The 24,137-nt window shown below is 48.3% G+C and overlaps 11 protein-coding genes across 11 annotated transcripts; 7 read left to right on the top strand and 4 right to left on the bottom strand.

The window, feature by feature from the left end:
- Positions 1-191: 191 nt before the first annotated feature.
- On the bottom strand, positions 192-1,246 carry ANOM_007345 (uncharacterized protein; the record flags this gene model as incomplete). Its single annotated transcript, XM_015552601.1, has 2 exons — positions 192-443; positions 533-1,246. The coding sequence occupies 2 exons, from the start codon at positions 1,244-1,246 to the stop codon at positions 192-194; spliced, it is 966 nt and encodes a 321-aa protein (XP_015404525.1).
- A 1,848-nt stretch (positions 1,247-3,094) lies between these two features.
- Positions 3,095-4,009, top strand: ANOM_007344 (uncharacterized protein; the record flags this gene model as incomplete). Its single annotated transcript, XM_015552600.1, has 1 exon — positions 3,095-4,009. The coding sequence occupies one exon, from the start codon at positions 3,095-3,097 to the stop codon at positions 4,007-4,009; it is 915 nt and encodes a 304-aa protein (XP_015404526.1).
- Positions 4,010-5,919: 1,910 nt separating this feature from the next.
- ANOM_007343 (uncharacterized protein) lies at positions 5,920-6,172 on the top strand (the record flags this gene model as incomplete). Its single annotated transcript, XM_015552599.1, has 2 exons — positions 5,920-6,055; positions 6,120-6,172. 2 exons carry the CDS (start codon positions 5,920-5,922, stop codon positions 6,170-6,172), a joined length of 189 nt encoding a protein of 62 aa, XP_015404523.1.
- Positions 6,173-7,172: 1,000 nt separating this feature from the next.
- ANOM_007342 (uncharacterized protein) lies at positions 7,173-8,267 on the bottom strand (the record flags this gene model as incomplete). Its single annotated transcript, XM_015552598.1, has 3 exons — positions 7,173-7,423; positions 7,473-8,106; positions 8,163-8,267. The coding sequence occupies 3 exons, from the start codon at positions 8,265-8,267 to the stop codon at positions 7,173-7,175; spliced, it is 990 nt and encodes a 329-aa protein (XP_015404524.1).
- A 236-nt stretch (positions 8,268-8,503) lies between these two features.
- On the top strand, positions 8,504-10,282 carry ANOM_007341 (O-phospho-L-serine:2-oxoglutarate transaminase; the record flags this gene model as incomplete). The annotated part of the gene is made up of 8 exons (XM_015552597.1): positions 8,504-8,610; positions 8,671-8,964; positions 9,020-9,311; positions 9,367-9,392; positions 9,443-9,616; positions 9,663-9,855; positions 9,915-10,005; positions 10,059-10,282. 8 exons carry the CDS (start codon positions 8,504-8,506, stop codon positions 10,142-10,144), a joined length of 1,263 nt encoding a protein of 420 aa, XP_015404521.1. The 3' UTR covers positions 10,145-10,282.
- Positions 10,283-10,751: 469 nt separating this feature from the next.
- Positions 10,752-12,356, top strand: ANOM_007340 (bZIP transcription factor; the record flags this gene model as incomplete). The annotated part of the gene is made up of 3 exons (XM_015552596.1): positions 10,752-11,210; positions 11,273-12,209; positions 12,265-12,356. 3 exons carry the CDS (start codon positions 10,752-10,754, stop codon positions 12,354-12,356), a joined length of 1,488 nt encoding a protein of 495 aa, XP_015404522.1.
- A 559-nt stretch (positions 12,357-12,915) lies between these two features.
- On the bottom strand, positions 12,916-13,791 carry ANOM_007339 (MBL fold metallo-hydrolase; the record flags this gene model as incomplete). Its single annotated transcript, XM_015552595.1, has 1 exon — positions 12,916-13,791. The coding sequence occupies one exon, from the start codon at positions 13,789-13,791 to the stop codon at positions 12,916-12,918; it is 876 nt and encodes a 291-aa protein (XP_015404512.1).
- Positions 13,792-14,580: 789 nt separating this feature from the next.
- On the top strand, positions 14,581-15,613 carry ANOM_007338 (reductase; the record flags this gene model as incomplete). The annotated part of the gene is made up of 2 exons (XM_015552594.1): positions 14,581-14,992; positions 15,051-15,613. 2 exons carry the CDS (start codon positions 14,581-14,583, stop codon positions 15,611-15,613), a joined length of 975 nt encoding a protein of 324 aa, XP_015404511.1.
- Positions 15,614-16,025: 412 nt separating this feature from the next.
- Positions 16,026-17,465, bottom strand: ANOM_007337 (cytochrome and DOMON domain-containing protein; the record flags this gene model as incomplete). The annotated part of the gene is made up of 1 exon (XM_015552593.1): positions 16,026-17,465. One exon carries the CDS (start codon positions 17,463-17,465, stop codon positions 16,026-16,028), a length of 1,440 nt encoding a protein of 479 aa, XP_015404515.1.
- Positions 17,466-19,276: 1,811 nt separating this feature from the next.
- Positions 19,277-19,768, top strand: ANOM_007336 (uncharacterized protein; the record flags this gene model as incomplete). Its single annotated transcript, XM_015552592.1, has 2 exons — positions 19,277-19,461; positions 19,516-19,768. 2 exons carry the CDS (start codon positions 19,277-19,279, stop codon positions 19,766-19,768), a joined length of 438 nt encoding a protein of 145 aa, XP_015404514.1.
- A 1,174-nt stretch (positions 19,769-20,942) lies between these two features.
- ANOM_007335 (uncharacterized protein) lies at positions 20,943-23,695 on the top strand (the record flags this gene model as incomplete). The annotated part of the gene is made up of 8 exons (XM_015552591.1): positions 20,943-21,337; positions 21,418-21,683; positions 21,754-21,958; positions 22,039-22,208; positions 22,280-22,461; positions 22,525-22,815; positions 22,873-23,016; positions 23,085-23,695. The coding sequence occupies exons 1-8, from the start codon at positions 21,029-21,031 to the stop codon at positions 23,693-23,695; spliced, it is 2,178 nt and encodes a 725-aa protein (XP_015404513.1). The 5' UTR covers positions 20,943-21,028.
- Between the last annotated feature and the right edge of the window lie 442 nt (positions 23,696-24,137).

Raw genomic sequence — 24,137 nt, 5'->3', positions numbered from 1 at the left:
CTTGAAGTTTTACGTTGGCTGTCTTTACACTTGTCGTTGCACTCGAGCAGGAAAAAAGAATCTCGAAATCGCTACAGATAAATTCCCCATGATCCTTGAAAAACCTTATCATGCCCTGTTTGGGTACACCTCTGTATTAATCAGAACCTAATCAATGTATATCATCTTGGGGTATCTGATTTAGGCTATATCTAGAGCACTACCCAGGCGGCAGCTATGAGCATGGCCATAACTGAGACATGCGGGCTGGCGCTAAGCATGTATGCTGAGTTCTTAGAGCTGTTCTCCTCTTCTTCGGGGTTCTCTTCAGTCACGACTTTCAAACATGTCATCTGGGAAGAGGCTCTATCCACCAGGCTGCTATTGCCCTTACCAACAAACACAGTCAGCACTGGGGTGATTTTCCAGGCCTCTTGATACATCGATTCCACGGTACGGTTTCCCTGCATCATAGTATCCTATATCAGCCTATACTTCCAGGAAATATACTCGACCCTAGGTAGGACGGGTCAAATAAATATATCTCACGTACCACGGCAGTATTCTCTGTGATCAGAGCCAAACCATCAGACTTGGGCTTAATAGGCCAACAATCTGTCGAGTTCTTCACAGTCAAAAGATCCCCAAACGAGGTAACGGTAAAGTTCCCCAAACCCTTACCCTTCCCACCGAGATCCCCACATCCCTCAAATGTATTCTGCTTTAGCTCGCGCTCCAACGCCGCGCACACATTCCCAGTCGAAGTGGCATTAGTAACGCTGCGCGCCCGTTCCGTAAGCGTATCGATGCACCTCTGCTCAATGATGTCCGGACAAGTACCACGTGCCGCTTGGACATCGGTGATGTTTCTGTCCTTGCCTATTTTTATGGGGCCATCGAATTGTTTCTCAGGGGGGTCGTTGAAGGTCACGACACAGCCATTTAAGTCTTTGACGTCGAGCTCTGACGGCGTTCCAAGGTAATATGCTGAGTTAAATGGCCTCTTTCCCTCCTCACCGTGTGAAACGTTGACCCCCTTGATAAGAGACAGGCCTTCGAGTGTTGAAGGGACGTCGGGGATGCGAGCTAGACCGATACCTAGGAATGTCTTGTCGCCGACTGTGCAACGATCATAGTAGCTTTCCTTGGGACATGACACTTCATCACAGCCTACAAGGCTTTCGGAGAGTTTGGTATCCGCAGCATGGCCATCGGTAAGAAGTAATGAAAGGAGAAGGACAACGTTGGCTGGTTTTATGCGGACCATTGTGTTGTTGCGTTACTATCGAATTGTGCTAACTGCAAGGGAAGGCTCGAGAGAAAGAAGTTTGGCATTGAGGACATCCTACATTCACCAGAGTCAGTATATATAGCTATTTTATGTAAGGTACGGAGGCTTATGTTCATTGCAATGACATCAGCCCTAATTGGCAACATCGGAGAGCCTTGGCGTAAGGATGGCGGAGCATCAAATCGGGTACAGCCGCAGGGTCAGATGGCTGAACAGGTATTGATCAGCAGCACTTAGGGCTAGGCCGACATCATACGGGGTACCTGATGTCTGTTGGCTTACATCTTCGGGGCAAGTACTGCGACATGTAGACGATGCCACAAATTATATGCATACTTGGCCCCGTCGTGAGGGTCTGACAGGTGGGCTCTGTTTCCTCCTTCAGCCACTTCCTTGGTTTCGCCCCGGACTATGGGAGAATCAACAAATCGTATTGGCCTGATTGGGCACTTCGTGAGCGAGGAACTAGATTTCGCTTCGGGAAATGCCCGGATCGTCTGATTTTCTAGGTAGATCGGAAGTTTCGGCATAGTGTATGCTATTATTCATGGCTTCCTCTGTAGTCCGCTTAGCTGAGACGACTGATCACCTCATATGAACGCGAGTTTTCAAGCCATATAGCTAAGTAAACACCTTACCTTGGCTAGCATAGGATTTCAGCAAGGCTTAGCCGTAAGACAGCATGTAGTTGATGTACAGCACAAACCTTTGTGCACAAATTTATGATAATCCGAGACTAGCCGATCATTTGGGGGCCGGGCAATATTGGCCCAGATTTCGAAATGCCAAGCTGTGTATCTCGATCTTTGCGGACTACATACTTCTGTGGGGTCCAAATGCTCTGGAGAGTTTGCAACAGACTCGCTTGGAGTGACATGGCGTCGAAGGGTTCAAGACATACGTCATTAGCACTATGGCCCTTCATGGATTGCGCCCAAATGAATGGGAAAAGGCTATATACAGATGTAACCTTACTACTGACTCGCAGAAGAAGACTCTCTGCAGTTTTAAGCGCACCTAGAGTGATAGGAGTTACTGCTCTATGCTGTATTTAGAGCCCCTCAACTTACAATAGCGATCAAGTGTTCGCAATTGGAGCAAGAAGTCTTGAGTGATGAGAGAATCAAGCCCTCGAGTGCACAACACTTCTACTTTTCTTCTAGTCGAACGTCAATCATGTCTTAGCTAAAGAACTAACTGCTAACATATGTAATTAGCCTAAACTATAGTCAGATCTAAATAAACCTGAACCAAAAAGAACTGTTAATAATCTAATAAAGAGAAAGTTAAAGTTATAATAGGTCCAAGGAAGAATAAAATTATATTAGCTTGTGTTGGTGCTACATACTCTTTTAATAATAATTTTAAAGCATTAGCAAATGCTTGTAATAAACCATATATGCCATATATGGGAACCCTATTACTTGAAAACGTTCGTTATTTCAATGCAAATTGTACAGTTAGTTCAGATTAACGATTTCAGATTCTTAATCCTAAGATTGTTAATTTAGATCAACTTATTAGTATAAAGTCTATAGACAGGACGAGTCTGGACTTGTGAACTATAACAGGAAGTAGCTGAAAGAGGAAGTAGCTTCAATCCACTGCAAATTACCCTCGATGGCTTATAATGTAAAGTATAAGAATAGCTGAAGAATTGGTCGCCCATGATGATTTTATCCCGTGTATCCGCTACGGCATAAACCCCGTGAGCCCTGGTATATACGCCAGGCAACAACAAGTTCCTAGTCTGTTATTCCACACATAAAATTCATCAGCTTGCATTACATTCAGAGAACAACGTCCAAGACAACTTCATCCATCATGCGTGTCGCTATTGCCGGAGCTGGCGGGCTAGCCAGATACATCAGCGATGAATTTCCCAAGTACGGCCACTCGGTGGTCATTCTAACTCGCAGAGAGAAAGAATGCTTCCGCAACCGCCCATACATCACCCAAATAATCACCGACTTCTCCGTCCCCTCCATAGTGACCGCACTTAGGGACTGCGAGATGCTCATATCTGTGATACTAGCGTACAAGGCGGAGTTCATCGACATCCACCTGAACCTGATCAGTGCATGCCAACTTAGTCCGAAATGCAAGCGCTTCATTCCATCCGAGTTCTTCGGCGACATAGAAAACTACCCCGACCTGCCAACATTCTACTGGGAGTCACGAGAACCCATCCGGAAGGTCCTACGCGAGCAAACAGAGATAGAGTGGACACTGGTCGTCAACGGCTGGCTAGTGGATTACATCGTGCCGAGGAGGAATTTGTACCTCATGGACATCGGTGAAGCATTCCCGATAGACATCACAGGAAACCAGATTGTTATCCCCGGGACGGGAACCGATGCGGTCGATGTCACCGCCGCAAGGGATCTTGCGACTGCGTTGGCACTCTTAGCTGATGCTCCTGTCTGGGAGCCGTATGTGTATGTATCTGGGACGAAGACGTGCTGGAATGACCTGGCACAGCTGGTTCAGAAGCGGTATCCGGCGCTGCGTGATGTCAAGCGTGTTGGTTTGGGTGAGATTCTGGGGACGATTCAAAACTCGACTGATCCCGAGGAGCTGTTGCGTGCGCATTTGCAGCTGCTTGTGTCTTTGGGTGCTGTGTCTCTTGATCCTGAGAAGGTTGAGGCACATCGGCGGAAGTTCTTTGCTGGGTTGGAGTTTCGGTCTCCGGAGCAGTTGATCGACGAGGTAGATGAGGATCCAGATAAGGTTGTGTGAAATTTAGAATCCTGAAGATTGGGAGGTATCTGAGGAAATGATATTTGTTTACACATTCATCTAATAAGAACCCACGGTAGAATGATTCCGAGAATGAGGAAGAATGTTGAGAATTCTCTATTGAAACAAACTCAATTCTGATCAGTATCTACGTTACATCATTGATTCATAAAAAATGGCCATATGACACGTGCCGCCGGAAAATGGAGCAACTGGCAGACTTCCAGCGTATCTTTTCTAAGGAGGGACGTTTTGGTAACATACAAGTTGTGTTCGACCTGTTGGCAGGTCCGCCTCAGAGAGTGAGCAAGTCTGAAACGGCAGCTTATCTCTGCCACAACACCCAATGCGACAATAGCAAAGTTAATCGACACAATGATCGACTGGGAGTTTATTTGCCGTCGCAAGTTTTATGAACTCAAAGAGGGTATTGATAAATTCGATATTGGAGACCAGGAAAGGCCGTACCTCCAAGTATTTTGCAGTGGGGGGTTCGGAAAGATTAAGGCCCAGGAAGAGGCAGAAGAGAATGACGAGACAAAGAAGGCAGCCATGGAGGAATACAAGGCGCTGTGGAACCCTTTCAGCGAGTTCATTGCTGAGAAAACCCAGGAAGCCTGGGAGGAGGCAGATATTAAGCATAATTACTTGTGGTGTAGTTATTTCGGCATGGAGGGCAATCCTGACCTTGCATCAGAGTTCCCAGTACCATGGAGCCCACCCCGTACTCAGGGAGTGGCATTTGTGAGGTAAACAACATAGAATGCTCTGTGAGAACAGCCCTGAAGACTATTAGAAGCTGCCTCTGCATAGTTAGGATACCTATGGTGATAGTCATGAATGCTTATTGCTGTGGCATGTTAATTTGGTGCAGGAAAGCTGGGAATCTGTTGTCAGCCAAATATAACAACCCAGTATACACCCACTTCCGTCGACTATAAGCACCGGTTTCTCTGACCTCACACAAGCTGGTTAAAGCCGGTCCATCTTTAACAAACTTATGACACAAAGAAATGAGGGGTACTTGAGACCTTCAGGAGGGTAAGGTGAACTCGGGTACGTAAAGCCCCACAGTATGTGACTCTATACTATATTGATTAGTTAGTAAATGATCTGTTATTATTCAGCTGAGCACAAGCTGGGCGCCAGGAGTCTCGAGAAGACAAATGAAGCTTCCGTTGTCACGGTATCCCAGGAGAAAGACTTGGCAGAGGTACATAGCTCCGGAGCTATTTTTATCTCAAAAAGTCTCTTGGTACTTGCCCAGAGTCCAGGAGTAGATCGCCGGAATCACGCAGGCGACAAGACACCAGACTAGTATATCTGCCCAACAAAGGCTAGTAAGTCCATCTGAGATGCCATATACTTCGCCAAACACGTATATGGGTCCTTCTAGGGAAGCGAAAAGGACGATATAGATAACTAGTCAATTAGATCATCTATAGTGTCTTAGCCCCCTTAGTGAGAGTAAGTAGATAGCCTCATATGATCTCGAAAATTTAATCCTAAGTCCATACGTGCTCTCACTTGATGGTTCCTTGTTGGGCACAAGTATTCGTCATCATCATCATCCGCAGGGATGAGGTAAATGTTACCAGAACTTGCGTGTGTGTATTCCCATGGTAAGATTCAGTGAGTAGTATTCCGAAGCCATACCAATCTTGCTTTTAAGGTTGGTGCTGTCCTGGAACTACGCCACTTTAATATCACCACTGAGTATTAACAAATCATATGCTTTCTTTTATGCTAGATAGTCTAGGCACTTCCTAGTAGGCCCTCTCTTATTCATCATTGTTCATAAGTAGTAAGACTCAGATTCTATATAAGATAATGCCGAGATCACAAGTCTAACATTGATTTCCTCCATCTGATCCTCACACTTTTTCATCTAAACCTCATACCAAATCATAATGTCCATGCCCAAAGCCCCAATCAACGAAGAAGAGGAGTACATCGAAGACAAAGCATTCGAAAATGTGTCCACATCATTGCACCAAGGCAATGACCCCATCTACCTCACACCAGAGCAAGACATGGAAGACAGAGGTACGATTTCTGTATTCGTCCCTACAGAATACTATATTCATAAAGCAGCTAATGGACATACTAGACGACATCAACGATGAGCATCTCGACTATCTTGGAGATTTGAACGACGGCTAGTGAGGTGCTCAGCTTGGGCGGATTGTTCTTGTTTGATTCGTGTATCTTAAATGATATGCTGACATGCGGTGCTGAGGTGTTAGACGCTTTTGATGACTATATTGTAGTTGTGAAATGGTATGTGAAATGACATGTCAGTAGACGGTTAACTGAGTGTTGCTGTATTGGGTAATGGTTGATCGGTACCTAGGAGATGTAGTTTGCCTTTTCCATGGAAGGGCCACTGATTGACTTGCTTTAGTCATGATTGAAGTATCCTGCACGGCTATTAGTGACTTGACTAATCACACTATTAAGACATGGCGATACTTTATTTTCCTGTGCGTAAATACCAAAGGTATATATTAGACTCGGAACTTGTTCACATCTAATGCCTTTCCACAACGCAAACGATACTGGTTCATTTTCTTCACAACACAATCAGGAAAATGCCCCAACTAGAATAATATTTCTACAGATCGAATAGCCCGATGTCCATGTGGATGTCCCACCATCGGGAGTGGAAAGAAGGTCGCCAGTGCGAGAAAGAAGCTGCTTTCCGGAGCTATACGTCAGGAATCTGGGAGTTTGACGAAGAACCACGGCCACGATCTAATGCAGAACATCATTATAGTGGTTCTGGACTGCATAATGGAGGATGTAGGGTGTCTCCCGCTGTTGGTGGCGTCCGGATGATGGCTTACGTGGCTGACGGTGGGCTCTGCAGATGTTGGGTATTATGATGATTACTTCAATCAGGATGATGAGGATTAGTTCGGGAAGAGGGTTGAGGAGGAGTGTCTTACGTTCGAGATGAGGAGACCACACTTTTGAAACAGGTGAGGATAGGACTTATGCTGTGTTCGAAGAAAGCTTGGTTATTTCATTATTTCAAATTGAATTTCCTTGGTGTGGTTTGTGTTTTCTGCATTAAGGCTTATCATAAGAATGAAGGCGAGTGCACTTAAATATTTTTGTTGGAAAGTGACAAAATTCCGGTCAAATATTTATATAAAAGCAGTTATTGATAGCCTTCCCACGCTTGCGATAGGAAATCTTTGAGCTTAGTTGTTTCGATATCTGGAAACCTCGCATTCAACCGATTTTCACGGGGCAAATCAAACACTCCGGCAATAGTCAACCGACTCACTAATGCCGTAGTCTCCTTAAGCTCCTCAACAGAATACCCTGTGTCGGTAGGCATTGGAGGAATAGTGACATTTCCTTCCTTGATTCGATCTGCGCTGTCGTAGACTACCTGGAACTTCTTACCTAAATGAAGTTAGTTTAATGGCATGTCGGGGAACTCTTCTGCAGATACCTCGTAACTCTTCAGCTAGCTGGAGGAGCTCATTATATGTAGTCTGAGAGCCAACAATAACACTAAACTCAGGCCAACCCTCCTCATCCAGCAACCGTACAATAAACGTAGCCATATCGTACGTATATGTCATGCATATAACGTCGTTGCCATCACCGGGAATAGCCGCCTGGCAGCTGGCGATGTCTATGCCAAATGTGAAGGGTTGAAGGTTAGTACGAACAAAGGGCATTCCCCAGTAATCCATGAAGAACCCGGGGATAACTCTGGTAAACTGAAGACTGGTAGTTTTGAGTAAGTCAGCGGCAGCCAACCAGTACTTGATACTTGGGTCGATCGCAAGGAGACTATAGTTGTAAGCTAAACGCAAAAAGGGATAGTAATCTAGGGGAGTATACTCTTCAGTCTGAATAAACGAATATTCACTGGGAATGAACCTCTTGGTGGCTGAGGATTGAGCCGCAGCGTTGATCAACGCGAGCTGAGATTGAGACGTTTCATCGGAGATAATCCCGATTGCAGAGATAATGGTGTGCACTTCATGGTGGTCTAAGATGCGTACCAGCGCCGTGGTATCGCTGTAATCTACTTGCACCTGTCGAATCTGGTCAAGCAAAGGGTCTGACTTGGGTACCTGGGAGATTGCTTAGCTCTTGAATATAATTCCGGAGCTAGTGTACACATTCATACCCCACGAGTCAGCAAGATGACTTGATGTTTTGCTTGCTGGACTAGTGCCTCGACAATGGTGCGGCCAACACCGCCGGTACCGCCGGCTACTGCGACAATGACCATCTTTATATTGTGTTTTCACACGATGTACTTTGGAAAGCTGTGTTTGAAGGGAACTATAGGCGCGGGGGAACCTTTTGCCGGCTGTTAGAAGTGCTGATAAGATCAACCGCGGGGCAGTCACCTGACTGATAAGATGACTCACCCGCCGATTTTCCTCCGAACGAGTGGAGGGGTCCTTTAAATCCGTCGTTGAGGAAAAGTACCCAGATCTCGTCCAGCCAAACGCCAATTGCAATATGAAGAGAGAAGATATTACCTACATGGGTGCCGGCCCTGCGGCCCTGCCCACTGACGTCTTAGCCGAAGCCGCCGAAGCTCTGCAGAACTATGAGCAGACTGGCCTGTAAGCTCCGGACCTGCATTGCTGGAATTGAAGCTATAGAAGGTATTCTGACTTTCTCAGGGGCATCGCCGAGCACAGCCACCGGAGCGAGATTGCGGCCAACATCTTGAACACCATGAAGGCCAACCTTGCGAGCTTCCTCGATGTCCCTTCGAACTACGAGATCTTGATGATGCAGGGTGGAGGATCGGGCCAATTCGATGCGACGGCGTACAATATCGTTTCGGCCTGGGTTGAAAAGCAGCGCCAAAAGATTGTGAAGGAGCTTGGCGAAGCCAGCGAAGATGATGTGGTCAAGGAGCTCCGCAAGAAAGTTGAGGCAGAGCTGCGATTGGACTACTTGGTTACGGGATCGTCAGTCTCCAATCGCATCCATTGAGCTCATTCTGAGATACTAATGGAGGCGCAGATGGTCGTCCAAGGCTAGCCAGGAGGCGATCCGCCTGTTTGGACCCGAGTACGTCAACATTGCCAGTGACTCCCGAAAAGTCAACGATGGAAAGTTCGGCAAGATTGCCGATGAATCGACATGGAAGCTGAGCCCTAAGCCTACTATGGTCTATATGTGTGATAACGAAACGGTGGACGGTGTTGAATACCCTAACTTCCCCAAGGTTCTTGAGCCGACCGGCTCGGAAGAGGATCCATTCGTGGTGGGAGATTTCTCTTCCAACATCCTCTCCAGGCGTATCCCCATTAAGGTATGGAATCCCCGGTTTTATGCTGGCCAGTGGTCAATTGCTAACCGTGAGTCAGAATTACTCTATTGTGTTCTTCGGAGCGTAAGACATCCCTGATCTCTTAGACCCTTAACAAAAGCTGAACCGACTAGCCAAAAAAATCTGGGCTGTGCCGGAGTGACTGGCATCATCATCCGAAAGGACCTGCTCGTCTCGTGCCCCCCAACGATCCTTCGCAAGCTTGGACTGCCCATTGCTCCCACGATCCTTGACTACTGCGTCACTGCCAAGAACAACAGTCTCTACAACACCCTTCCGATCTTCGAGTAGGTTGCTCCTCCGTCAGCTCTGGATACATCTAACGCCGTCTAGTGTTTACTTGGCAGGCCAAGTTCTTAAGAAGCTGTTGGTTACTTTCCCCGATAAGGTGGACGGACAGCAAGCGGAGGCCCAGAAGAAGGCCGATATGATTTATGAGGCGGCGGACGCGTATCCCGAAGTTTATAAGGTTGTGCCGGACAAGAGTGTGCGCTCCCGAATGAACATTTGCTTCCGTGTGATCAAGGTAGGTTTTCTATTATGCTAGTGTGGTCGGTTGAGATGACCACTGACATCGAGTGCCAGGGCGGCAATGTCGATGAGGCCGAGAAGGCCTTTTTGAAGGGAGCTGTTGAGCGCGGTATCACTGGGCTGAAAGGCCACCGCAGTGTCGGAGGTAAGCATGCCCTGATGCTCTACCCCGCTGGGACAAGGTACTGACGTGGACAGGTATTCGGGCGTCCAACTACAACGCCATTCCCGTTTCGGGGGCCGAGAAGCTTGTTGCGTATCTGAAGGAATACGCACAAGTGTAGCTTATTAGACTCTTCCCATGTTTTGACGTAATGTAATAGTCTTTCGGAGTAGGTTCTGTTATATATCATAAAAAGTTTTCAACACCATGGCATTTGATTTTGAGCGCGATAGAAATGTTCCAACGATCGGGATCTCCATAGCCTAGCTAGAACTGGACTAGTGACCAGTTTACTATACCCTATTCGTATTGATACCAAAAGGGAAATCTTCTAGAAAGGGGGCAAGCAGAGGCTTGGCGGTCGGAATTCCTTGAATAATCGAAAAGGAGCGAATTTCATGATTAGTGAACACTCCGAGCCGAACGTCCCGCTAGCGAATCAGGTTCGGGAAGACAGGCTTTAATGAACACTACGAATGTTTAAAGTTGAGGGATTGGGCAACCTAAAATCGCACCAGGATTGGCTCTATTTGGGTCTTGCCCAATCACTGTAGCGTGGCAATGGCTCCCGACACGCCGAACACTCACCTGTGGCACGCTAACGGCCATTCTAAAAGTAGTTCCTCCGACTGGCCTGATGATTAAATCTCTCTGAGTATCGATCGTACCGTTTCCTGCTTCTCGACTTATCCGATCGATCTTCACTCTTTGCCTTCCGTCACAGCATCATGGATGGAGGAATGCAGCTCCAGACGTATGAGGGCTTTGGGGATCCCGACGCGCCTCTCCTGCCCTGGGATGAGATTTACCAGAAGGTTTTGTTATCTCCACGCTTTCGACCGTCGCTGCTAGAGAGCTCTCTCGCAACCTCACAGCTCACCTCCCTCCTCTCCGCCTCGTCATATCCCATCCCCGAACCGTTCTATCAGCACGGACAGTTTCCATCGGAGGGCTACGGCGCTTCGTTATCTGTACCCAATGGCTTTCTACTCCCAGGGTCCGACGCCGGAGAGCGCATGTTGAGCTTGGATCGACGAACGCCACCGACTGACACGCAACGACCGACTCAGAACGCCCAGAAGACAACGAAACGTGAACTGAATGAGTCATCTGGTGGACCGACTGCTAAGAAGCGTGGTCGCCCACGTAAAACGATGGATACTCGAATGGGCGAAGACCCAGAAGAAGTGCGTCGACGATGGTGATGCCACCTCGTGTGAAATATTGGCTGACGAAAAGGGTCAAATAGCGACGTCGAATGCAGATCCGCCTGGCACAACGGGCCTACCGCTCTCGCAAGGAAGCCAACATCACATCGCTTAAGGGTCGGATCTCTCAACTGGAAGCGACACTAGAGAAAATGAGCTCGGCAGTCGTCTCCTTCAGCGATAATCTGGTGCAGTCGGGGGCTCTCTCCTCGCACCCCGACATCGCGAGCCACTTACGTGATACAGTACAAACATGTTTGGCATTGGCAAAGGAGGCCAGTAAGGATGCCGAACCCGAGAGTCCGGACACATCGCACGGTGAGGAAAGCACGTCGTCAACTTCGGCGGGGCCAGACGGCACGGCAACAGATCACAATACGAGCCCGCGTTCTCACGCCGAACAGACCACTCCTCCGGAGAGTAGTCCGTCAAAGCCGATTTCCCCTCCCTTGTCTGAGCCCATAGAGCCTTCTGCTATGGAGATTCCTCTCTTCATCGAACAATTACACCTGGCATGTGTATATCAAGGGTACTTGGTGCTCTCGAATCCATCCGTTCCTATGTCTCGCATCGAACGTCCATTTCGGTTCCTGTTTACCCTTATGGATAGACCTCACCTGACTGCAGCCTTCGAAGCATTGTTGCACGCTAAATTGAGTCAGAAAAGATTGGAGGAGTGCTATGCAGGGGTCCCGTTCTTCAAGCTTGGGGGTGCTGGCACCCACTATGCACGATCCACCGGTCAAGCTCAAGAAGGTGAAAAACCTTTATGTCGCTACCAGCAATGGGCTACGATCCACGATCCTCTCGCACGATTCTCGCCTGACATCCGAAAGGAAATGGAGGGAGATTGGTTTGATATGCAAGACCTGGCTGGTTATCTCCGCGAGAAAGGTGTGCGTCTGTTCTCCTCTGCCCCCTCAGAAACCGACCGAAAGCTGTCACGGACACCCATTAACGTTACCCGCTTCACACAAAGTAAGGCCCTTTGGTTCCTTTGTTGGTAGAGTTGAGTCTCTAACTTTGACAACAGCTTTGATTAGTAGAGGCATATGTTTGGGGCGCACACCGGGATTCCGACGCTCCGATGTGGACAGTGCTCTGCACGCCTCGGTATGGACATGATGGCTCATAGAAGAAATCACAGTCAAACTCTCCCATCATCAGTTTATGCTTTATGATCGTCGATTTAATACCCAAGCTCCTAAGTGTGGTCTGCTGTAAACATATCGCCCAGTCCCTCTACATGCGTGTGGTCACCATGATCTTCATTGCTCCTGGGAGCAGGGTCAGCAGCTGGCATTGAGTGGACAGTGCAGAGCCCGCATCACTAAATCCCTCAGGAATTCATGTCGAGGTCATATACCCACCTGTCTTCCTGTCACAGCAACGCCAGGTCATCGATACGCATAAGAGCACAACAATTGTCCTGCTGGCCCAGGATGGAGCTGTCAAAGCATAGGACGCTTTATTGGCCACTTGGCCTCAGGGACAGTTCCCTGCAGCTGATGGACTGCCACTGAGCCGTTGACAGAATATACTGTGAACTTTGTTGCATACCGCAAGAACAGTCACGTAGAAGCAGTCTTCAGTCTACAGTGACTTAGTGAGCAGCTACAGATTCAGTTGAACTAGCTCTGATTGAGGTTACTTAACCTCCTGAATCAATGTACATACATTAATCTTAAATCCGAGATTCCTTCAATGCCTGAAAATAGCCCATGGCACCCATTATAAGCGCGCCGGTATTATACCGATCGGGATACAGCTTGGTCATCGCTTCCACAATCTCTCTCGGAGACTTGGGCTTCTTCTCTAGCACATTCTCAAAATCTCTGATATACTGTTTTGTGTTGGCGAGGTGCCAGCGACCCAAAACCTCCCCCTCCTGGCAATGGCCCGATACCACATATAACGGATCCAGAGCTTCGATCTTCTCCACTGCTCTTATCCACTCCTCGCGCTTGGCGGCGGTATTAGCCTCAAAGAGCATCTGGTGCACCTGTCCATACACTATATCCCCACAAACAGCCAGTCGCAGGTCGGGGACCCACAACGCAGTGGAATCGTACGTGTCCGAGTGTCCAACCTCGATGGCCTGGAACCGCCATCTGTCCTGCAGCTTAAACTCGTTGCTTCCCGGCAACGGTTGCGCCAAGACGAACGGTCTCGCGATCTCTCCGGGGAATCGCGATTCCCATTGAGCCTGATAGTTCTTCTCTTCGACCTGCTGCTTCATATGCTGCACCGTGGCGGCCGTAGCTACGGGCTTGGCCTCAGGGAAGCGCTGAAGCAGCAGTGGAAGACCGAAGAAGTGATCGCCATGGCCGTGTGTGATGTAGATGTACGACAGCTTCCGCTTCGGCGCGATGCGCTCGATCCAAGCTATCAAGTCCTGTGTCTGTTTGATGGTGATGGGCGTGTCTACCAGGACGGCCTCGGTGGCTGAGTAGACCAGTGTGCAGGAAATGGGGGACCAGAGACCACCGCCGCTTCCCTTGCCGGGCGTTTTGAAGGGGGTCGGTGGGGCGATGTATACTGCTGCGCGGAGGGAGGACATTCTGTTGATGGCCCTGCTAGTGGAGATGTGGATATTTTATGTATAGTAGTAGAGTTGAGAAGATGACGACATGACTGTGCAGACATTGTCACCATGACCTTGTTTATAACGATTCTCAGCTACAGTAAACTGCCTTATCCTGTCCCATACTGATAGAATCCTGAATGCGGAGACACTCCGAGGCTATGGTTATTGATCACTAATCCTGACATGCAATATTCTTATCCCGATACAGTACTAGTTAGGGCTAACGCATCGGACCAGTCTCAATGACTCAAGACTATTTTTAATGATTAAGCTTATGTGGAGAATCAGATACCCCAGCTTCCATAGATTTAGTTACATATCTAGATTGGGAATAACGTCATAGCTCTCTATCACTAAACCAAAAAACAATTGCCGATCCGAATTCGGCTGTTGACTGATTAATGATCAGAAGGAAAACATAGTTTGTCAGCGCATAGAACAGGCTAGATATATATTCGTATGAAAATAAAATAATAGACAAATGCTAGTCAATCGATATTTTTAGACAATTTTAATTTAGGGGATTCAACCAGGAATCGCGTTGATTATTCGGCCGGCCTGATTAAAGGATGATTGGGTTGAATCTCGCCTCAACCCCAACCTGATAACGACTTAGTGATTAATGATCACCACTGTTTGTCAGCGTAAAGAACAGCATAGAAATAATAAAGAGAATAATGAATATAAATACTATAGACCATTCCATGGTTTCCACAAGCAACCTCTAATCCTGTTAGACAGATAGCAAGTTTACAAACCACCATGGCCCTAACACTCATCACCGGCGCGACAGGCTTCATCGGCTCCCAGGTCGCCCTGCGCGCTTTGCAAGCGGGCTACCGTGTTCGTCTCTCTATTCGTCGTGAGGAACAAGCTGACAAACTCCGTCGTATCTTCGCCGAGTACGAGAAGCAATTGGAATTTGTGATTGTACCGGATATCACCGTCCCCGGATGCTTCGACGAGGCATTGAAGGGTGTGGAGTATGTACTGCATCTGGCGTCGCCATTGCCCAAGCCAGGCAGTGATGATCTGGTTACCCCCGCCAAGCGAGGAACCATCACGATCTTAGAATCAGCGGCAAAGGTGTCCAGTGTCAAGAAGGTAGTAGTCACAGGCTCCGTACTATCGCTAGTCTCCCTGGGAGAACTCAAGGACGGCGTGATCGTCAGAGGTAAGCTCCTTTCCCACCATAAAACCCAATAGACACTAAGAGAAGGAAAAAAAACCAGAGGACAACGAGATAAACTACACTCTACCCCCGGACTCGACAATCCCCAGCCTCCCCCCAATGGCTCAATACCACGCCAGCAAACTCGCCGCCCACAAAGCCACCCTCGACTTCCACTCCGCCAACCATCCTCACTTCGACATAGTCACCCTCCACCCCGTCTTCGTCTACGGCCGTAGTCTCGTCCAAGAAACTCCCGAACAGCTCGACGGGTCCAGCGGCACGCTTTTCCAATCGCTGTTCGCCGAGACGCCCAGCTTCCCGCAGTTCCTGGGCGTGCATGTCGATGATGTTGCGCATGTGCATGTGCGTGTTTTGGATGGTGGCGTGAGCGGGTTGAGGTCGTATTTGTTGGCATCCGAGACGAGGTCTTGGGGGGATGTGAGGCGGTTTTTAGACGGGAGGTATCCTGGGGTTGGGTTTGGGTTGAAGGGTGATGAGGGTATTAGCTATAGGGTTGATGCCGGGAGGGCGGAGAGGGAGTTGGGGATTGTCTTCAAGGGGTTGGAGGATATGGTTGGTGATGTTGTTGATCAGCAGTTTGAGTTGAAGCGAGGTTTGTAAGTGGTATTTGTATTAAGTTTCTTGTGGGTGACTTTGGAGGATATTCTGCGTGTTGAGATCATGTAGAACCTAATGTGAGGAGTCATTTTCGTTATATCGACTTGAGGGTTGTGAATGTATAGTGTGGCTTGCTGCGGTATGTGACTTAAAAGGTGTCCATAGCTATGATGGTCCTGGACTGTTGGGTCCCGCTTCACTTGATTATATGGGAGGAGGCATGGAGAAACTGGAAAGGTGAATAATTATTGGTATAAATAAGGAATTGCTAGATTTCAGTTTCTGTCATGGTTATTGAAAGAAGAAGTGGAGTATCATTCTTGAGTCTCTCGTATAGAAATATTCGCTTTGCTACATTGTATTTCATAGCATGTTGCCCAATCAGACACATAGACAAACCTACCACGGCTCCAGTTTAATGCGAACGTCGTGGAAGCATAGGATCATACGGGCTACTCTCATGTTTGTCGTGATCACCCATGTCGTTCATCTCTGTCTCCTCATCTTCACCTACAGCGAAGTATTCCCCGTCTCGCTCCCCTTGCCATAGTTCTGACGCCTCAGGGGGGGCCTTGCGCGACTTGCGTCTATTACAGGTCCAAACCCAGAAGGTGAGACCAACAATCTCTCCCACAATAATCGCAGACACCAGGATGACCCAGAACGGGCCAGTTGCTACAAAAACCATCCCGCTGAGAAAGTTCGCCCAGCCCACAATCATAATCAATCTTCCGGCCCAGATGTGGGCATGCGAGATCCAGGTTCGGTGTCTGACCCGTAGGAAAATTACATGGTGTCTCCACCCCAGAAACGCTTGGAGGCCAAGTACACCGGATACCAGCAGTCCGGCTACCTGGTGAGGGGAGTTGAATGACCCTCGGCTCATAATGATACCGATAATGGCTCCTGCGCCAGTGCAGAGGGAGGCGACGAGCTGAATGATCCAGTGGTATTTGAATGACTTGCTGGATTGCGAGCGCATGGCTAGCACTCCTAATGGGAAGACAACGAGAAATGCCATTCCCATCAGGAAGCCATGTATAGTCCCATTGCTAAACAGGGAGAACCTTTTACTCCTGTCTATGGGCGTATCGGAAGTTCCTAGAGTGCCAACCCCAGGTCGTATCACTGGGACAGGTGGAGGGTTCTCAGCGGTGCTAAGGGACTGCGCCATGTTGACATAGAATTCGCCCCATCCACCATTTCCGCGGCGGTGTCTGTGTCCGTTGAGATGGGCATCGTCGGAGAGGGCTGATATCTCCTGATCCTCATTCCATGCCCAAATCCAGGGGAGGGACGTTGCTGTTGCAGAAATCTTACTGCTACCTCTCCCTTTTGCCGGCCACAGATTACAAGAATAGCAGACGAGACTCACTTCGGCGACATACGCGTATGAAGAAGATGATAGCGTGGCAAGCGTGCGATCTTCATCAATAGCCCGCCATTCTGCCTGGAGAACCCGAACCTCTGCACCACCCGCTTGCTCTTGGGTTATCCGTTTAGGCTGGTGATGTGCAGCTGCGGTCCGTATGCTGACAACCGGAGGCTCTCCGGTAAGAGGTTCGCCGTAGACTATAGTCATCAACGAGCCAGCCATTACGGAGCCTGTCCCGACCGCAGTCCAACCAAGATCTGATCCCCGTGTGACAGTCATGGACAGGTACATATCATAGGCATTCGAAGATCGATTCTCGTGCATGGCGACGGCCATGCAAAAGTCCACGTCGCCATGTTCTTCCTTACCCTTGTATCCAAATTTGCAGTATTGAACTGGTTTGGCGAGGATGATACCGAATAAGTAAATAATGGCGGTGATCCACACGAGCAGAACTCTATTGATTGCGCTTCGGGGCATTGTGATATCGAACATCAATCATGCTCTGTACCGGTCCACCATCTTGCAAAAGGAAAGAACACATCCAGCTCGAGAGTTTCAGTCCATCAACAGTGACGCAAGGGAGATTCGTGCGGGGTAAGAAAGGAGGACCGGTCAGCAAAAATGCCTCCCTTGTGTTTGCTTGGTTCGGTTCGTCAGCCTGCATCAATAGCTCCCGCGCTAAAGCACGAGTGCGATACGAGCTGAACGGACCCTGCGGAGAGATATCCACTCGCGACTGTCAGACCGCCGATTGCTTGTTTTAAGCTCTTCAGTTTTCTCGTCTTCGGTTCTGAGGTCTTCTTTTCATCTGGGAAATTGCAGATGCTTTTCGAACTGTGGCTTGTCCCCTGCGACATCGGTCGCATTCGCAGCAGCCCCAGGATAGACCCTAATCATACTGTTTGAAATTAATATGACTGATCTAATAGGGCCTCTGCTAGCACACGTGACAAAGCCATGGACAAGGGAACTATCCCAAAGGAGTTATCAAAGAAGAGCTGCGGTCGTTATTGTTTCCGTGTTGGTTCGACTTGAGCGCCGCTTTGTACTCGCTGGTCGATCCGGGAGCGTGGGAAAGGGCGAAAAGTGCGTGGGCTGAGCGCATAGAAAGCCTGTGGTATAGCTATTACATGGATAGCCCGTGCAAACTACTAGTACTCAGTATACACTATGTGTAGAACTGTTACCCATAGTCTTGACTCTTCCGAGTATTGATTTAGTTTAAGAGAGGGTACTTAATTCCAAAGTACTCTACTTCTGGTCTGATTCTATTCTCCAAAGCATTCCAACTGTATACGATAAGAGGCCTGGTGCCTTGTCTCATCAACAAGTTAGGTGATGACACGTCCGATCTGCAGTTAAGGCGGATCAATGTCTGATGCAATACAGTTGACTATTTGATCGTCATCTAAGGTTCCTCGCTGACTTGGAACCATTCACCTTAGCCCTTCTCTGGTTTGTCCAGGAGAGTAACTCTGTGAGGGCACTACCAGAGGCAAAAGCTGGTAGTTCTAGTTGTAATACCATCTGCTCTTGTTATCTATATTTAGATCACCCGCAGTATTTACAGGGCTCCAAATGTTGAGTCCCACAGATTTAAATCAGGTATCTAGCTGCCTTCCACCTTGACGCTAAAAATAACATTCTGTCCTTAATCCACGCGTACCATCGCCCTACAAAATTTGATCGCTGGCAGCCAACGGATCGTAGCTTGCGGCTCTGCTATATTTGGAATGCTTGTTTGTGTCTTGACTTCAGTCTAGAACGAATGATGGGACGCCTAGGCGACGAATCCACAAAGCTTCGCCTCGGACTAATTCCGTCAGCACTAGGGTTGCAACACAACATTGCTACTGTGGCAGACACACAGTTCAGATGCAGTGGGACTAGCAGCTGAACTGTCAGCACTAGTTTCGCTGGACACACTGGTGGACGTAGTCCTATATTATAAATCGCGATTCTTGGGGGCCTGAGAAAATATCGTGATGCTGCTCCTATGACATCCAGCACAGCCTCTCGAGCTCGGAGTTAGCATACTCTACACCGAGGCAGCAGGTGGCCTGAGCACAACAGTTGCTTGTTTCCATCCAACAACCTGTATTCAGTCATTATCTTGAGAATCGCAATATGAAGTCACTGAGATATAAAAGGCAGTCAATCCTCTCGTGTAACCTACCAAGATCATCAGCACTACAACTCGATTCACAACCACAAGCTTCAATCGATTAATCACTCTTCAATTCACATACTCTATTCTTTCCATTCGACAGATTAAGCCATCCAACAAAATGAAGACCACTGCTATCTGCTCCTTCCTGGCTGCTGGTACTGCGCTGGCTATGCCTGCCACGAGGGCCGAGAAAGCCATCACTATCAGCGGGCTTTTCGCTTCTCAGACTGATCAAAATGGATATGTTACCTTCCATCTCAACGACCCTAACTACAACGATGTGACCGGCGCCAATGTCATCTGGTATGTTCATTGCAACCTTTCCTGACTAACAATCAAGTGATTAACTATGTCCAGGGATCGCCCCGGAAACCCTATTGCAGGCGCTCGTACGAGCGACGCCAACTACTACGTCCAATTCCCGGGCGGGGTGAATGATATCTCCGTCTTCATCTTGCAGCTGCAGCGGGTCAATGGCACTGAGACAGTTTCGTTCACCCTGAACGACAATGGAAGTGGCCATGCCCCGGGTACCAAGTGGCTATGCAACACGGAGACCGGCACGGTGACATCGAAGAAGTGCCACTATGATGGAGTTATCACCTTATAAGCTCCTTTTCTTGAGCTGGCTGTCTTTTGTCAGAAGTTGAATCACAGATGAATACTTGAACTGGGGAAGGGAAAGTTCATTTTTATCGAGCCATTCATTATGCGTGTTTTATAGGAGATTGCATGAGCATCAGTATGTTGGTTGGTACTTGGTATTGGTAAACTAGAGCATTCATTTAGTTGTCTTATTCATGTTGAAGCGAGAAATAGATACACATTCATTGCATAAATTGAGTTTTACGAACTACTTGTAAATGTTAGAGCTTCTTGGATTGAAGCTGAAATGGTGTTCGATACGATCACATCTGCCTATTCAAGGGCAGAGTATCTTTATCTATATGCTCAAGGGGAGACTATTCTTAGATTTGTGAGACAGTCAATATAAATAATGAAGCCGCTATTCAAAAACTAAATAAAAAAGGTGGAAAGAGGTTGGAATAAAGAGCTCTGCAATATTTATATAGACACAGTCTCCCAGATAGTTAGAAAATTCAACTTCTTCTTCCTTGTCTGAGTGATAGTTTATGGTCCCAGATTACTTTACTATACCACACTTTAACAGTATAGGAATTATAACCTATTGCTCAGGTGGGGAATAAGAAGAAGTTGTTTCATCTAGCAAGTATCTACGGGAATGTGCGTTTATCATGCTCTTGTTGAAGCCTGAGTCGTCTTTTGCGATTGTCGGATATAGATTTGGGCTACAGTGTTCCCTTCTTAATCAAGTGTTTCCACAGTAGTTAATTTAGTATCTGATCGAAAGTATTCCAGTAATATGTGTCAATGACTGGCTTGGCGAGTATTGTCTTGTTTCCTTGAATTAGATCCCAAATATCGAGATACTGATAGGTAACTTGATGTCTCTTTTTTACTTGGCGAAGTTTTCTTGCTATCCACCCAGATTGTTGATCTTGCATCCACCCAGATCTCGAGCTGTTTCGAGGGAAATATAAACCTAGTGCGTGCCACAGAGTGCGACGGACGTGCGCCGATCGCTCCTGGAGCGGTAAAGCCACATAAAAGCGGCAAGGCCCGCCATAGCCATAGAGAGCTGAGTTAATCGGACACGTAATGCATGCAAGATCCCCATTGTCATCTTGTCTTTCTTGCCAGGCTGACAGGATAACTACAAACAAATCATAGATTTCATGGTTCTAGAATATCATGCTCTCAATCTCTGCAGTTAGGTTCTTGATAATCGTCCTCCTTGCCAGTATCTGTTCTTTAGGTCTGTCTTGGCGATAGGCCCGAGTGCGCCGTCATGTCAGACTATGCGCGCCCGACCGGCAGTCAGCCAATTGAAATGACGGATATGCGAGAAGTTCATCGGACTGGGGATAATGGGACAAGCCAAAGAGCAAGCTCGATAACCACCGATGACGACGAGGAAGAGAGCGATGCGTTACCAACAGATCCTTTTGAACCGTTTGCTGATGTTGAGCCAGCAACAGGAAGCATCCTCACCTTTCGTGCCCTACTTGTGGGCTGCTTCTGTGGAACACTTGTGAATGCCTCCAATCTGTACCTTGGGCTCAAGGCTGGGTGGACTGACTCTGCCAACATTTTCGGGGTAGGACACGACACTGACAGTGTGCTTGGTCTCACTGTGCTCTGCATTTTGGTCCAGTGTGTTAACTCTTCCTTTCCCAGTCCATCATTGGCTTTGCAGTGCTGCAGCCATTGACGTCGTATTTGTCTTCTCTGGGATACGACAGCCAACATTTCGGTCCTCAGGAAAATAACATCGTTCAAACTGCAGCTACTGCTGCTGGGGGATTGTCCAATGTCTTTGTCTCCGCCATACCCGCATTGTACCAACTGGGGTTACTCACCACGCCCAGTAAAGACTTTACACGCTTAGTAGCTATCACCGCAGCTGGAGGATACTTTGGCCTCCTCTCTGCGGCTCCTTGTATGTGATAAGCTGTCCACCCTTATACTACCTGAGAAAAGCGAAAATTGGTTGACGTACAGTTGATGCTTCAGTGCGCAAGTTTTTCATCTTTCAAGTGGCAAGAGAACTCCAGCTTATCTTTCCTTCGTCGTCGCAACAGCTGTCACCATCCGAGGCATGCATCTTGCAGCCAGCGGTGCATACGAAGCTCGGCAGAAAATGAGAACTCTGGCGTACAGCTTCGTCTTCGCTATGCTGCTGCGTATAGTATCTCAATATGCCATTGGTATCTTATGGGTATGTTTCGGCTGCTTGAAAGAATGACCCCATTGTGGGTCACTATCGATGCCAGATACTGACTTTTCCATGTCACAAAGGATTGGCATATTTTCACTTGGGTCGCGTCGACTGGCTTTATGGCGGACACAGCTATGGCTATAGAAAGCTGGGGCTGGTATGTTGAATGGACCCCGGCTTTTATCGGGTCTGGAATGCTGGTTGGTATGAATGTTGCTGCCTCCTTCGTTCTTGGATCGATCCTCGCTTGGTAAGAATACACTGTAGCTACTATGATAACTCATACTACTTGAGGGTCAATGCTTATGTGCGCTCGTCTAGGGGAGTCATAGGGCCCTACTTGGTGTCCCATGGATTAGCGTTCGGAAAGGAGGCGGCCTCACCTGACGGGCTCATCTCTTACTTCTCCTTGTCAGCTGAGTTTGCAGATGCCCAACATCCCAGTCCTCGGTACTGGCTCCTGTGGCCAGGAGTTGTGTGTATGATAGCGGCGGCGTTCACAGGTACGATCTTTGCATCTTCGCCATCAGAACTACCGCCATGAACTACGCTTACTCCTTCTGTAGAACTATTCTGCCAATGGCGGGTTATGTGGATAGCGACCCGCGGTTTGTGGCAAGCACTCAAGACACGACGGAAAAAGGACTACGCTTATACGAGCATTGGTGGCGAGAAGAACCTTGCCAATGAGAACAACATCCGATTGTGGATGTGGCTTCCTGGGCTAGTAGTGACAATAGCTGTTACTTGCTTCATTACGAGCGTGCAATTTGAGATGTCTGTAGCAGAGACGTTACTTGCGCTCACACTAGCGTTTCTTCTCTCACTACTCGCGATCCACGCGTCCGGAGCGACAGGTCAAAGGCCCTTTCCAATAGGTGCAATTATAAGAACTAGACTGACAAGTGCAATAGACACCGTACCGCTCTCATCTCTCTCTAAAGTGACGCAAGTCGTCCTTGGAGGGACTACGCAAGGATCCGCGAGCATCGAAAGTGCGCAGCGCTTAAACCTACTTGGCGGGGCTCTCACCAATATCGGGGCGAATCAGGCATGCGGTATGTTCTTTACCCCATTGCCTAAGAAACGTGAATTAAATAAGCAATAAGTCCTAACATCCGTCTAGACCTCATGGGTGATTTCCGCGTGGGCTTTCTTCTAGGGACATCCCCACGTCTTCAGTATGCTGCACAGATGATAGGAACACTAGTCGCTGCCCTTGTGGCCCCTACGATGTTTCTTATCTTCGCTTCCGCGTACCCCTGTATTCTGTCAACCGAAGAAACTGGAGAAGGTGGGGACCATCAATGCGAGTTCCCAGCACCCAGTGTCGCCGCTTGGCGCGCTATCGTCCTCGCTGTGACAAGGCCCGAATCACCAATACCACAGAGTAGCTGGGTGTTTTCCATAGTCATGGCAGTATTGGCCAGCGTGATGGTGTTAGTGAAGAATCTTTTCACCGGTAAATGGACTAGCATACAGCCCTATTACCCCAATATGGTGATTGTCGCGATGGCGTTCACTCTACCATCGACGCAGTACGGAACGGCAATGCTAATCGGAGCCGTGATTGCCTCCGTATGGAAGAAAAAGCGCCCTGAAGGGTTTGAAAAGTATGCATATGCCGTGGCGGCTGGTGCCATGGCTGGTGAGGGTATCGGAGGAGTCGTCAATGCTATCCTATCCGGTATCGGGCTGGACGGTGGAACCTTCGGTACCACAGTTGGTACCCCATAAGCAACCAGGCGGTCCAAGCTTATCTGAAAAGAGCACAGCTACTATGCCACAGGAAGATACTCCTTGGCCTACATTACACACTCTCATGTTTCGTTTCCAATAAGATAGAAATAGATTATGTCATCAATCCGTTGGACCATGGTGGGCTGATCAAGATTCCAGGTAGGATTATATACAGCCAAATATGTCAAATTCCAGTCCCAAGTCCATTCATGTAATTTCCATATACTTCAACGTTCAGGTCGTTTCAATTCGCTTTACCACCTACCGCCGGGCTGTGAATGATACCAGGAATTAGCTTAGGAGAACTCAAGTCCAGGGTGTTGACTTACGCCGCCAGGGCCGCCAGGACCTCCACCTTGGTGACCGCCAGGACCACCGGGACCACCGCCCCGATGACCACCAGGACCGCCGGGGCCACCTCCTTGATGACCGCCAGGGC

Source organism: Aspergillus nomiae (genome assembly GCF_001204775.2).
Source record: "Aspergillus nomiae NRRL 13137 chromosome Unknown contig00258, whole genome shotgun sequence".
NCBI classification, from domain to species: domain Eukaryota; kingdom Fungi; phylum Ascomycota; class Eurotiomycetes; order Eurotiales; family Aspergillaceae; genus Aspergillus; species Aspergillus nomiae.
The sequence above is the reverse complement of the archived record's forward strand: the minus strand, read 5'-3'. Positions and strand labels throughout refer to the sequence as shown.